This window comes from Sarcophilus harrisii, chromosome 1, assembly GCF_902635505.1.
Source record: "Sarcophilus harrisii chromosome 1, mSarHar1.11, whole genome shotgun sequence".
In the NCBI taxonomy this organism is placed as follows: Eukaryota; Metazoa; Chordata; class Mammalia; order Dasyuromorphia; family Dasyuridae; genus Sarcophilus; species Sarcophilus harrisii.
In genome coordinates this window covers 210,917,935-210,931,773 of record NC_045426.1, presented here as the reverse complement: position 1 = coordinate 210,931,773, position 13,839 = coordinate 210,917,935, and the positions used below count along the sequence as shown (strand labels likewise).

At 33.4% G+C, this 13,839-nt stretch overlaps 1 protein-coding gene across 11 annotated transcripts in view; it reads right to left on the bottom strand.

Moving 5' to 3' along the window:
• Positions 1 to 13,839, bottom strand: part of LOC100919846 (solute carrier organic anion transporter family member 4C1-like) — a 176,964-nt gene that overhangs the window by 116,768 nt on the left and 46,357 nt on the right. For all 11 annotated transcript variants that reach the window (XR_004234240.1, XR_004234241.1, XR_004234247.1 and 8 more), the window contains one exon: positions 12,423 to 12,538. Coding sequence is in view for 6 of the 11 variants with exons in the window: in XM_031968956.1 (XP_031824816.1) it covers positions 12,423 to 12,538 (116 nt within the window). In the remaining 5 variants the exon portion in view is untranslated. The remainder of the gene's footprint in view (positions 1 to 12,422; positions 12,539 to 13,839) is intronic.

The window sequence follows — 13,839 nt, the reverse complement described above, 5'->3', positions numbered from 1 at the left end:
TCTAGGTCATAAAATAGTTTTGAGTCTGATTGGCATAGCTAAATAATTTCATCTTTTTTTTTCTCACCCAATCCAAGAGCATTTAATATTTTTCAATTGGAGATCGTTTAATTTTTTGGGAAGTGTTTTGTTTTCTCAAAGTTTCTGATTTTCCCTTAAAATAGATTCTAAATATTTTATACAATATAGTTACTTTAAATGGAAGTTTTCTTTGTAACTCTGACTGTTGGATTTTGTTAGTGATATATAAGAATGCTGATGACTCATGTGGGTTTATTTTATAAGCATCAACTTTGCTAAAGTTGTGGATTATTTCTAATAACCTTTTAGTAGAATCTCTGCAGTTCTCTAAGTATACCATCATATCATCAGCAAAGAGTGATAATTTGGTTTCCTCATTGCCTATTCTTATTCCTTAATCTCTTTCTCACTCTTATTAAAAAGCATTTCTAATACAATATTAAATAGTAAACAGTGATGTGGGCAACATTGTTTCCTCAGATCTTTTAAATGGTTGGTTTGTCCCCATTACATTGATGCTTACTCGGTTTTAAATAGATACTACGTTATTTTAAGGAAAGTCCATTTATTCCTATACTCTGTTTTTTAATGGAATGGATGTTGGTTTTATCAAATCTTTTTCTGCATCTATTAGGATGATCTATGGTTTTTTTACTCTGGTTATTAATTTTATACTGATAATTTTCCTAATTTGAACCATCCCTCATTCCTGGTATAAATCCTTGGAGATGATTTTTTATCTTTTGCTAATATTTTGAAGATTTTGCCTCAATATTCAAATTGGTTATAATTTTCTTTCTTTTTCAACCTACCTGGTTTGGTATCAGAACCATGTTCTGTGTCATAGAAGAATTTGGTGACTCCTTCTTCCCTATTTTTCAAATAGTTTATAAAGCTTGGGACTAATTGTTCTTTGAATGTTTGGTAAATTCACATGTAAATCCATCTTTGGGGTTTTTTTTAGGGAATTGATTAATAACTTTTCTATTTCTTTTCTGAAATGGGACTATTTAACAATTTTCTTCCTCCTCTGATAATCTGGGAAGCCTATTTTTTGGTATCATCCATTTCATTAGGTTTAAATTTATTGGCATAAAGTTGGGCAAAGTAACCCCTTATTGTTTCCTTAATTTCCTCTTCATTGGTGGAAAGTTCTCTCTTTTCATTTTTAAGACTACTAATTGGATTTTCCTCTTTCCTTTTTCTAATCAGATTTGCAAAGGTGTATCTATTTTATTGGTTTTTTCATAAAACCAACCCTTAGTTTTATTTATTAGTTCAATGGTTTTCTTTAATTTATTAATTTCTCCTTTAATTTTAAATTTAAGTTTAGTTTGATTGGGGGTTTTTTAATTTGGTCTTTTTCTGTTTTTAGTTCAAGCCCAATTCATTATTTTCTTTCTCTATTCTATTCAAGTAAGCCTCTAAGGATATAAAATTTCCCCTTATTACTGCTTTGGTTGCATCCCACAAATTTTGGTATGATGTCTCACCATTGTCATAATCTTGAGTAAAATTATTAATTGTGTCTATAATTTGCTGTTTCACCCAATCATTCTTTAAGATGAGATTATTTAGTTTCCAATTACTTTTTGGCTTATTTACACCTTTTTTGTTGAATGTAGTTTATATTGTATTGTGATCTGAAAAGGCATTTATTATTTCTGCCTTCCTGCATTTAATTTTGGGTCTTTATGTCCCTAATATATGGTCAATTTTGTTGGGGTTCCATGAACTGCTAGGAAGAAAGTATCTCCTTTCTGTCACCATTTTTCTCAGGAACTATCATACCTAATTTTTCTAATATTCTTTTTTTAATTTTTTCTTTCTTTTTGTTTTGTGTTTGATTTATCTAAATCTGAGGAGTCAAATTGAGATCTCCCTATTATGTTTGCTATCTATTTCTTCTCTCAACTCTTCTTCTCCTTTGGAATTAGATGCTATACCACTTGGTGTAATATTTTAATACTGATTTGCTTCATTTTTAGCGTACCCTTTGAAATATAGTTTCCTTCCCTTATCTCTTTTAATTAGATCAATTTTGCTTTTGCGTCTGAGATAAGGATGGTTTTCTCTTTTGACTTCACCTGAAGCAAATAGATTCTGTAGCCTTTTTCCTTTACTCTTTGTATTCCCTGTTTTAAATGTGTTTCCTGTAAACAACATTTGTAGGGTTCGACTTTTGATATCTGCTATCTGCCTCCTCTTTATGGGAGATTCATCCATTCCATTTTGGTTAAAATGACTAATTCATATTTTCCTGATCCCTAATATCCCAGATTAGCTTTCTTTTTCTTGCCCCCTTTCCTCCCTTCCTTAGTATTAAACTTATTGGTCCCCTTGTGTCACCAGCTCTCCCTCTTTGTATCCTTCCTCCTCCCTTTGAATCCTTTCCCTTTCTTGTCCCTTCCTTATTACTCTTTTTTTCCCTTTTTCTCCCACTTTTTTAATAAAAGGTGAGGAGGTTCTCTTAAAACAAATATGTCAATTATTTCCTCTTTGAGCCAACTCTGATGAGAGTAAGATTCACAATGTTCCTCCCCCCTCTAATTCCCTCAGATATGATAGGTTCCTTTTCCCAATTTGGCATGCAGTTTCCTTCTTTTTTATCCCCTTTTCCCTTTTCTGACACTATCCCTTTCCATTTCTCCCTTTTTTTCCATATCAGTAAAATCAAATTATACATTGGTTTTATTATATCCCAAACAAAATACATTCTCAAAGAGTTCCTTTTACCTTTTCTACTTTTCCTGAGTCCTGTTGTTTGGAATCAAATTTTTTTTTAAGTCGGTTTTTCCTGAAACAGATGGAATTCCTCTGTTTCATTAAATCCATCTTCCATGGAAAAAAAATGCTCCAAAAGCAGCTTAGTTTATTCTTGGCTGCATTCAAGTTCTTTTGCCCAGAATATCAAATTCTAGGCCCTTGATCCTTTAATGTGGGGTAGTCTTTGTGACCCTATTGTGGCACCTTGATATTTGAAATGTTTTTTTCCTGGCTGTTTGTAAAATCTTTCTTTGTCGAAAATTCTAAAGTTTGGACAATATTCCTAGTCTTTATTTTAGGGTCTTTTAAAGGTGTTCAATGGATTCTTTCCCCTATTTTATCTTGGTTCTTTATTCGGGCAGTTCTCTTTGATGATTTCCTGTAAAATAGTTTGGCTCTTTTCACATAATTTTGGGATCCGATGATCCTCAGGGTTATTCTCCTAGATCTATTTTTAAGTTTTTGTTTTTCCAAGTAAATTTTGTTTTGTAACCTTTCATTTTTGGTTTTGTTGGTTGATTCTTCCTTTCTCAATGAATCAGTCATTTTCTATTTTTCATTCTGATTTTATAATTATTTTCTTCATTAGCTTTTAACTTCTTTTTGTATTGTCAATTAGTTTTAAATGAGTTGTTTTGCTCTATGGAATTTTTTTCCATTTCCTTTTTTTAGTAAGTTATTTTCTTTTCAATTCCAAAATTTGTTTCCCCTCACTTCTTGGGGTTTTACCTTTTCAATTCAATTTCAGGAAGTTGTTTTCTTTTTCCACTTTATAAATTTTCTTTTATGATTATGTCTTTTCTGTCTTTCTTGTAGCTTCTCTTTCCTTTCCCCCATTTTCTTCTAGTTCTCTTTTAAGGTTTTTAATAGTCTCTTCTAGGAGAGCCTTTTGTATTAGGGACCAACAATTGTCGGAGCTGTCTGCTATTAGTCTTTTCAGGGTTGAAAAAAGCTGTTTCTTTCTGTAAAACTATCAATTGTCCTTTTGATTTTTTTACTCATTTTTTTAAAGCCTTTAAGGTTTGCCTTCAAGGCCAGGAGGTTAAACTGCAGAGCAGTGAAAGGTGTATGGACAGGTAGCTGTCCTGGCAGGCTGCAAAAAGCAGGGAGGTACTGGAGTGCTCTGGGAAGAGTTCCCCCACCGGGAATAATTCAGGCCTCAGGGCCATGGGAAATGCCCTGCAAGCTCCCATTGTGAGATAACATGCCCTAGGGTTAGTCACTGAGCAGTGAGAGTTTCACTACCCCAAGCCAAATCCCACCCTGGGGCTGTGGGTATTAGCAGTTAAGCAGTGAATGGATTTGCAGGGATGGGAAGTGTCTCTGCCCTGGGAAGCACAGTCTGCTGGGGAAGTTCTATTGCCCCAGGCTGAGCCCCCACTGTGCTGATTAGAGGCTTCCCAGGTTGTGCCCCAATGCCTGGCGGGTTTGTAAGTGCCCTTGCAAAAGCCCCCAACTGCAGGATGTGGCTGCAGGGCTGCGTTTCAGTCTGCCTGAGTCACTTCCGGGTTTGAGTAGCTACAGCCAGATCTTGTTAGGTTCTGGCATTTTTTAGAGTATCCTCTGTTTTAGGGTTCAATTTCTCTGCCAGTTTACTGCTTTGTAATCAAGGGAGAGCAGTAAGCCTATAGCAGAGTCGTCCCTATAACTTCTCTTGCCACAGAGATTACCCCCGCCCCTAGTCTGCTCAGGATGTTAGTCTCTACCTGTGCTAGTCTGTTCCTGGCCCCTCAGGACAAACCTTTCCTGGCAATCTTCCAGATGGACTTCTGATGGTAAGTTGTATGCTTCTGATCTTCATGAATTTAAGCAGTGAAGAGCTATTTCTGAGGCTGAATAAAATAATTGGTTATGAGGGGAATGAGAGGAGCTTAGAAAGTCGCATGTGCCTTCTCCCCCATCTTGGATCCCCTTTATATAATTCTAAAACTTCCTTGGCCTGTCAAGTTTATTCTTGGACCACGGTCACTATTGTCAATGGAAATCCAAATCTTCCAACCCTTTGAAGTTCACTCCTCTCTCTGACCTTCACCCAAGTAATTCTCACTTAAGGTCTTGACTGGACTGTTCTACCACTAGACTGATCTGGAACTGAAATTCTGACTTTGAAACTGACTTGTTCTTTTATCCAAGTCCCCTGGGACCCAATCTGTAGTTCCTTATAGTACAATAAGAAATATCTTTTAAAATTGCTTTTTATTTATTTAATAAACAAGTCATTTCAACTCATTTTATTTCTTAGTTTGCATTTTTTCATAAAAGTATAACATTCATGAATGATAAGATAATGACACTAACATCAAATAATTAAAAGTTAAAGCAGTAAATATACTAATTAGGATGTTAAGGCTATGCCTCTGGCTTCATCACTTTTCATTTTAAATTAGCAAACATTTTTTAAGTCCCTCAATTTTTAAGTGAGAGGCAGTCTCACATAGGAGATGGAAAGTTAGACTTGGACAGGAGTTAGTTCTTGCCTCTGACAACTCTATGATTCCCACAGATTACTTATCCTCTATTTGCCTCAAACAACTCTCTAAAATTATAAATTACAAAAGAGTGGCTGTTTTGCATTGATGAAGGGAGTTTCTCTACTATAATTTTCCTATACTGATATATTCTAAACATTTAAAAATTTATGCACAATACTATGGTAAACATTAGAGATATAAAAATGATAATCCCTGCCTGCAAGGGGCTTAGGCATCTCCTTTTCCTTATTTCATCACTAATTAACCTATGATCCATGCATTATTCAATCCCTTGCTCTCACTAGGTAATTCACCTTTTCACATCACTATATATATAGATAGAACCTATATATAGAACACTATATATAGATAGAACCCACATAGAACCCACAGACATTTGGAATGAAACAGGTTTCCAATTTAATATGTCCTGGAAGGACTTCAGGAAAGCTCTGTCCCATTTGGGCATGAGGAACTCAGCGCAGGAAACATCCCAGTTCAGATACAGCTCAGGAAATCTAGCTGGAAGCTCTTAGACAAAATACAGCAGCATTAGCCATTCTGTCCTTGTTCAGGCAGGCCAGTGGTTCAAGCAGGCCAGCTGTAAAACCTCCAAGGCAAATTGTGGGCCTCTAAACCCTGGCCTAAGAGGGTGGGAATAGGCCAAGCCAACACAGCACAATGGGAAAGCCTGCTGCACCTCCATTCAGCCTCAGCATGGAAAGTCAGTGAGAGGCCCTGGTCCCTTTGGGGGAGTGGGGGAACTTGAGACAATCTTCACTGTGCCATAACAGAACAGCTTAACTTTCAAAAATAAACAAAAAAGCATAAAGAAGCCCTCACCAAAGAAAGAACTATGAAGACAGGGAAGATCAGAACACAAATCCAGAAGAGGACAACAATGGCAAAATGCATACATATGAAAATATAAGGGGATATAAAATGCTTTCAAGCTGAAATTCTCTTGGAAAAGCTAAAAAAGGATCTTAAAAGAGAGATAAAAGAAAAATGGGGAAAAGATATGAGAGCTATACAGAAGAATTATGAAAGTTTGGGATTTTTAAAAAGCCAACAGCTTAGAAAAGAAAGCACAGAAATTTTTGGAAGAAAACAACTTCTTAAAAAATAAATTTGGTGAATGGAAATATATATATATACAGAAGAATAAGTATAGTTAACCACATGTAAAAGAAGGTAAAAAAAAGTTAACCAAAGAATATAATTAATTAAAAATTAGAACAGGAAAAATAGTGAATGACTAATTGAGACAACAAGAATCAAATAAAATTTTCAAAAATGAAAAAAATATAAGAAAATGTAAAATATCTCATTGGCAAAACAACTGCCCTAGAAAGTGGATCCAGGAGAGACAATCTAAGAATTATTGGTCTACTTAAAATCCATTATCCAAAAAATGTGTCTGAACAACATCTTTCAAGAAATTATCAAGGAAAACTCCCCTGACATCCTAAAATCAGAGGGTAAAACAGTCATTGAAAGAATCCACTGAACACTTCTTGAAAATGACCCAAGATGAAAACTCTAAGGAATATTCTAGCTAAATTTCAGAATTATCAGATTAAGGAGAAAATACTGGAAGCAGCCAGAAAGAAACAATTCAAATATCATAGAGCCATAATAACGATTATCTAGGACCTAGAAGCTTCCATATTAAAGAATCAGAGGGCCTGGAATATGATATTTCAGAAGGCAAAGGAGTTTGTAATGCAACCAAAAATCAACTACCCAGCAAAACTAAGCATGATCTTTCAGGGTGAAAAGATGGACATTGAATGAAATAGGGGATTTTCAATCATTTCTGATGAAAAGACCAGAGCTGAATAGAAAATATGATCTTCAAACACAAGACTTAAGAGAAGCATAAAAAGGTAAACAAGAAAGAAAAAAAATTAAATGTTAAACTCTTTACATCCCCATATGAGAAAATTATGCTTATAACTCTTGAGAACTGTATCTTTGTCAGGACAATTAGAAGGTGGGTATAAGTTGACTTAAATGTGATGATATAAAAAAGAAATTAAAGAGTAGCAAAAGGATTGTACTTGGAAAAGAAAAAAAAAGCAAGGTAAAGGATAAATTGCATCACATGAAGAAGCACATAAGACCTTTTACAGTAAAGGGAAAGAAATGGAGGGGGATGAGCATTGTTTGAACCTTAATCTCATCAGATTTAGCTCAAAGAAGAAATTATATAGATAGATAGATAGATATAGATATAGATATAGATATAGATATAGATATAGATATAGATATGGATATGGATATATATATTCAGTTTAGGATAGAAATGTATCTCATCATACATACAGTGAAGTAGGAGGGAAAAAGAGAAAGAAAAAGGGAAGGCTGAAAGAAGAAGGGGCAGAATGAAGGAGGTGGGAATCAGAAGCAAACACTGGTGAGGAGGGAAAAGGGTGAGAGGAGAAGGAAAATTATAAAATAGAAACAAATAGAGAGGAGGGAAATAGAATTAGTAATCTTAATTGTGAATGTGAATGGGATGAATTCTCCCCAAAAATGCAAGTGGATACCAGAGTGGAATAAAAGACAGAATCCTAAAATATGTTGTTTACAAGAAACACAACTGAAGAAGGGAGATACAGAGTAAAGGTAAAAGACTGGAGCACAATATATTTATTATGCTTCAGCTGAAGTTAAAAAAAAAAAAAGGAGGGGTAGCAATCCTGATTGCATACCAAGTAAAAAAAGCAAAGATAGATCTAATTAAAAGACATAAAGAAGCAAACTATATCTTGCTAAAGGGTACCATGAATAATAAAGTAATATCAATACTAAGCATATATGCATCAAATAGTATACCATCCACATTCTTAGAAGAGAAGTTAAGTGAGTTGAAGGAAGAAATAGACAGCAAAACAGACAGTGGGCGGAAGAAATAGACAGTGGAGGATTCCCAACTTCCTTCTCTCAAAGCTAGATAAATCTAACAACAAAATAAAAAAAAAGTTAAAGAAGTGAATTTTCTTTTTAAACAAAACTCAGATATGATAGCACTTTGGAAAAAAACTGAATGAGGAAAGAAAGTAATATACCTTTTTTTCAATGGTATATGGCACTTACACAAAATTTAACCATATAATTAGCATGGGTATTAAAAACCTTACTATCAAATGTAGAAAGGCAGAAATAACAAATGCATCCCTTTTTAGACCAAGATGCAATAAAAAAAAAATTACATGTAATAAAGGGTCATGGGAAAACAGACCAAAAATTGTAAACTAAATCATTTAACGCTAAAGAATAGGTAGTCAACAAATCATAGAAACCATCACAAATTTCATACAAAAGAATGACAATTATAAGACAACATAACAAAACTTATGGGATGCAGTTCTTAAAGGCAATTTTTTATCTCTAGATGTTTACATGAATAAGAGAGAAATAAAGGGAATCAATGAACTGGGTAACTAAAAAAGCCAGAAAAAGAACAAATTAAAAACTCCTAATTAAATAACAAATTAGAAATTCTGAAAATCAGAAAATTGAAAGAAAACTAAGAGATGGCTTTATTAAAAAAACAACAACAAAAGATAAATCCTTGGTTAATTTAATTAGAAAAAGGAAAAAAAGAAATGCAAATCACCAGTATTAAAAAGGAAAAGGGTGAACTCAGTGAAGAGAAAATTAAAGTAATAATTAGAAACTATTTTGCTCGATTATATTCCAATAAATCTGACAATCTCATTGAAATGAATGAATATTTACAAAAATATAGATTGCCCAGATTAACAGGACAGGAAATAAAATACTTAAAACAGTCCCATTTTTGAAAAAAAAAAAATTGAACAAGCCATCAATGAACTCTCTAAGAAAAAATATCTAAGGCCAGATGGATTTAAAAATAAATTCTACCAAACATTTAAAGAACAATTAGTTTTAATACGATATAAACTATTTAGGAAAATAGGTAATGAAGTAGTTCTACCAAATTCCTTTTATGACACAAATATAGTCCTGATACCTAAATCAAGAAGATACAAAATAAACAAAGAAAATTACAGGTCAATTTCCCTAAAGAATATTGATGCAAAAATCTTAAATAAAATTTTAGCAAAGAGATTATGGCAATTTATCACTAGGGTAAAATACTATGATAAAGTGGGATTTATACCAGGAGCACAGGGCTGATTTAGTATCAAGAAACTATCAACATAATTGACAATATCACTATCAAACTAACAGAAATGATATGATTATCTCTATGCAGAAAAAATCTGACAAAATACAACACCCATTTCTAATAAAAACAACAGAGCTCATAGGAATAAATGGCAGTTTTCCTTAAAATGATAAGTAGCATCTATCTAAAATTATCAGTAAGCCTATGTTATGGGGGTGATCCAGAAGCCATCCCAGTAAGGTCGGGAGCAAAACAAGGTTATCCATTATTACTATTATTCAATATTGTACTAAAATTTTTTGCTTTCACAACAAGAAAAAGAAATTGAAGGAATTGGAATAGGAAATGAGGAAACAAAACTATCACTCATTGCAGATGATATGATAGTATATTTAGAGAATCCTAGAGAATCAACTTAAAATCTACTAGAAACAATTAACAACTTTAGTAAAATTGCAGGATATAAGATGAATGCACATAAGTCATCACCATTTCTATATTACCAACAAAGTTCACCAGAAAGAGAAAGGAAGAGAAATCCCATTTAAAATAACAGTATACAATATAAAATATCTGGGAGTCTACCTGCCAAGACAAAATAAGGAACTGTATGAAAATATTTACAAAACATTTTTCACACACAAATAAAGTTAGATCTAAATAATGGAAAAATACCAATTGCTCATGAGTAGACTGAGCTAATATATTAAAAATGACAATTCTATTTAAATTAATCTACTTATTCTGTGCCATACCGGTCAAAAATGCCAAAAAATTACTTTATAGAGCCTGAAAAAATAATAACATTCATCTGAAAGAACAAAAGCTCAAGAGTTTTATGAGACTTAAATAAAAAAAAAAAAATGCAAAGGAAGGTGGCTTAGTTATCCCAGACCTAAAACTATTATAAAGTGGCAGTCATCAAAATCATTTAGTACTGGCTAAGAAATATAGTAGTGGATCAGTGGAATAGGTTAGATATACAAGGCACAATAATCAATGACTATAGAAATCCACTGTTTGATAAACCTATTAGAAACAATTCTTTTAACCCCAATAAGGATGCAGTAAATGAACAAACTCAGGATGAGTGAAGCAGCACAATTTTTTTTTTTCCTGAGGCAATTGGAATTAAGTGGCTTGCTTAAAATCACTTGGGATTAAGTCACATAGCTAGGAAGCTAAGTGTTGGAGGCCACATTTGAATTTAGATCTGCCTGACCTCAGGGCTGGTGCCCTATCCACTACGCCACCTAGCTACCCCAATAAACTTTTAATATGTTCCTGCAGGAAGTAGGTTAAAATGTCAAGATGAGCTCACATACTTTACAGAAGGAAGAGCATAATCTTTATCTCTTTTCCCAGCTGCAAAAGTCCCTCCCCCATTTCTCCAATGGCTGGGGTGATTTGGTTAACACCCAATCTTCTTATATATACCCTTAATATATCACCCAGCTCCCATACCCATCCTCCCCACCCCGCTACATAGATTGTATTACCATAAAAGTGAGCCTTAGCAGCTCCTGGGGAAGAAAACTTAATGTTTATGAAGTAATTAAGCATGCATACTCAAGCTATGATCTTTGTCCTACTTTCAGCTTTGCTTTTTTTTTTTTTTTTTAATATTTAACTAGTTTTGTTCAGTTTTACCTAGTTTCAAAAGATTTCAGGAGTTCCACTGATCCTTTTCTCTGGATTACCTTTGGTCACAAACTTCTGGTTTTCCTCCATTGTGGGAACATAATTGCTAATTTTTCCCCCAAACTCAAAGACTCCAGCTTTTGGAATAAGAATTCACTATTTGACAAAAAGTGCTGGGAAAACTGGAAAACAGAAAGCCAGAATCTAGGCATTGACCAACATCTTACACTCTGTACCAAGATGAGGTCAAAATGGGTTCATGATTTAGACATGAAGAGTAATACTAGAAGCAAATTAGGAAATCAAGGGAAACTCTACCTGTCAAATCTATGGAGAAGAGAGGAATTTGTAACCAAAGAAAAACTAGAGAACATTATGAAATGCAAAATGGATCATTTTGATTATGTTAAATTAAAAAAGGTTTTGCACAAACCAAACCAATGCACCTAAGATTAGAAGGGAAGCAAAAAGCTGGGAAACAATTTTTATAGCTAGTGTTTCAGATGAAGGTCTCAATTCTAAAATATATAAGGAATTGAGTCAATTTTATAATAATAAAAGTTACTTCAAGATTGAGAAATGGTCAAAGGATATAAACAGACAATTTCCAGATAAAGAAATTAAATCCATTTATACTCATATTAAAAAATGCTCTAAATTACTATTGATTAAAGAAATATGAATGAAGAAAACTCTGAAGTACTCCTCTCTCTCAGATTGGCTAAAATAATAGGTAAAGATGATAAATATCAGAAAAGATATAGGAAAACTGGGACACTAATGCATTGTTGGAGGAGTTGTGAACTGATCCAACCATTCTGGAGAGTAATTTAGAACTATGCCCAAAGGACTATCCAACTGTGCATACTTTTCGAACCAGTGGTGTCATTATTGGATATGTATCCCAAAGAAATTGTAAAAGAGGGTAAAGGACACACATGTACAAAAATGTTTGTAGCAACTCTTTTTGTAGTGGCAAGGAATTGGAAATTGAGAGGATGCCCATCAGTTGGGGAATGGAAAACTAAGCTATGGTATATGAATATAATGGGATTTTTTCAATAAGAAATGATAAGCAGGATGATTTCAGAAAATCATGGAAAGACTTATATAAACAGATGCTAAATGAAGTCAACAGAACCAAGAGAACACTGTAAACAGTAACCATAAGATTATGTGATGAACAGTGATAGATTTGGCTCTTATCAGTAATTTGGTGATTCAAAACAACTCTCTACTCTAAGTCTCTTCTAATATTAACATTTTATATTGTCTGAAAACTTAAATGCCTCACAATCCAAGACATACGATTAAAAAATAAAATAATCTCGTTGAATTTATTACAAATGGTGTTACATTACCAGAAGAGATGCTGGAAAATCTTTAAAGGTCTTTCCAAATTCCTCATCCTGAAATCTTGATATATTTTCATCCTGATGGGCTTGAGAAACTTTTCCAGCTCGTACTAAAGCAGTGCCTACAAATGAACAAATATGACATAATAGGCAAGTTAGACAACCTTATTGATTTCTACCATTAACATATTTTAGTAGAGGATCTAATTTTTCTGCACTGACATGTCGATAATATGGAAACCTAAATTACAAAAACTACTAATAATAACATTTAATATAACATTGTTTTCTTTTTTATTACAATATTTTAAAAATATTACATATTTATTTGATTCTCACAAAAACCCAAGATAAATGATTATTAATAACCAATGATTTGGAGAGATGCAGAGTTCCCCAATTTTTTTAAGTTGCTGATTTCAAAAGTTAATTTTTTTGAAGTATATTAAAATGATGAAATTAAATAAACTTTCTTGTTCAGATCCAATGCAGGTGGGGAAGCCTTTGTGCTCTACTCAAGTTTGGGTGGAGATAAATTATTTGAATACATTGTTCAAAGCTGGGGAGACTTTTGAAGTAAATAACATAATCAAAATTCATTTGAGTACAGTCTACCTCTCATTGTAATATTTAATCATTAATTGTTAACCAGTCAGATTTGATTGCCCTATCTTTGGGACCAGCCCTCTTCCAATGGGCATATATAGTCTTTAGTCTAAGAGACCAACCAAATAACTATCCTTTTATTAATAAAAATGCTGGCATTAACAATAAATGATTAAATTATGTCTCTCAAGCTTTTTAAACTTTACAAACTTTGTAAAAAGTCTTATTTTACAGATGAAGAAACTGAGGCTGAGAGAAGTTAAGTAACTAGAGTTTGAAGAAGGACTGAGACTCAAATCTTCCTCATTCATTAAGACACATTTGTGCCTCAAAGTAGGGCAAGTTCATGTTTAAGAGGTTTAAGGACATGTAGTCCCAAGAAGTCCCCCTTCTTTCCTTTAAATGTTTTTATGTAAGTAGAATCAGAGCAAGAGCTAGAAGGGAAAGGGACTTGTATGTGCCAAAATGTTTGTGGCAGCCCTGTTTGTAGTGGCTAGAAACTGGAAAATGAATGGATGCCCATCAATTGGAGAATGGTTGAATAAATTGTGGTGTATGAATGTTATGGAATATTATTGTTCTGTAAGAAATGACTACCAGGATGAATATAGAGAGGCTTGGAGAGACTCACATGAACTGATGCTAAGTGAAATGAGTAGAACCAGAAGATCATTATATACTTCGACAACGATACTGTATGAGGATGTATTCTGATGGAAGTGGATTTCTTCGACAAAGAGATCTAACTCAGTTTCAATTGATCAATGATGGACAGAAGCAGCTACACCCAAAGAAAGAACACTGGGAAATGAATGTA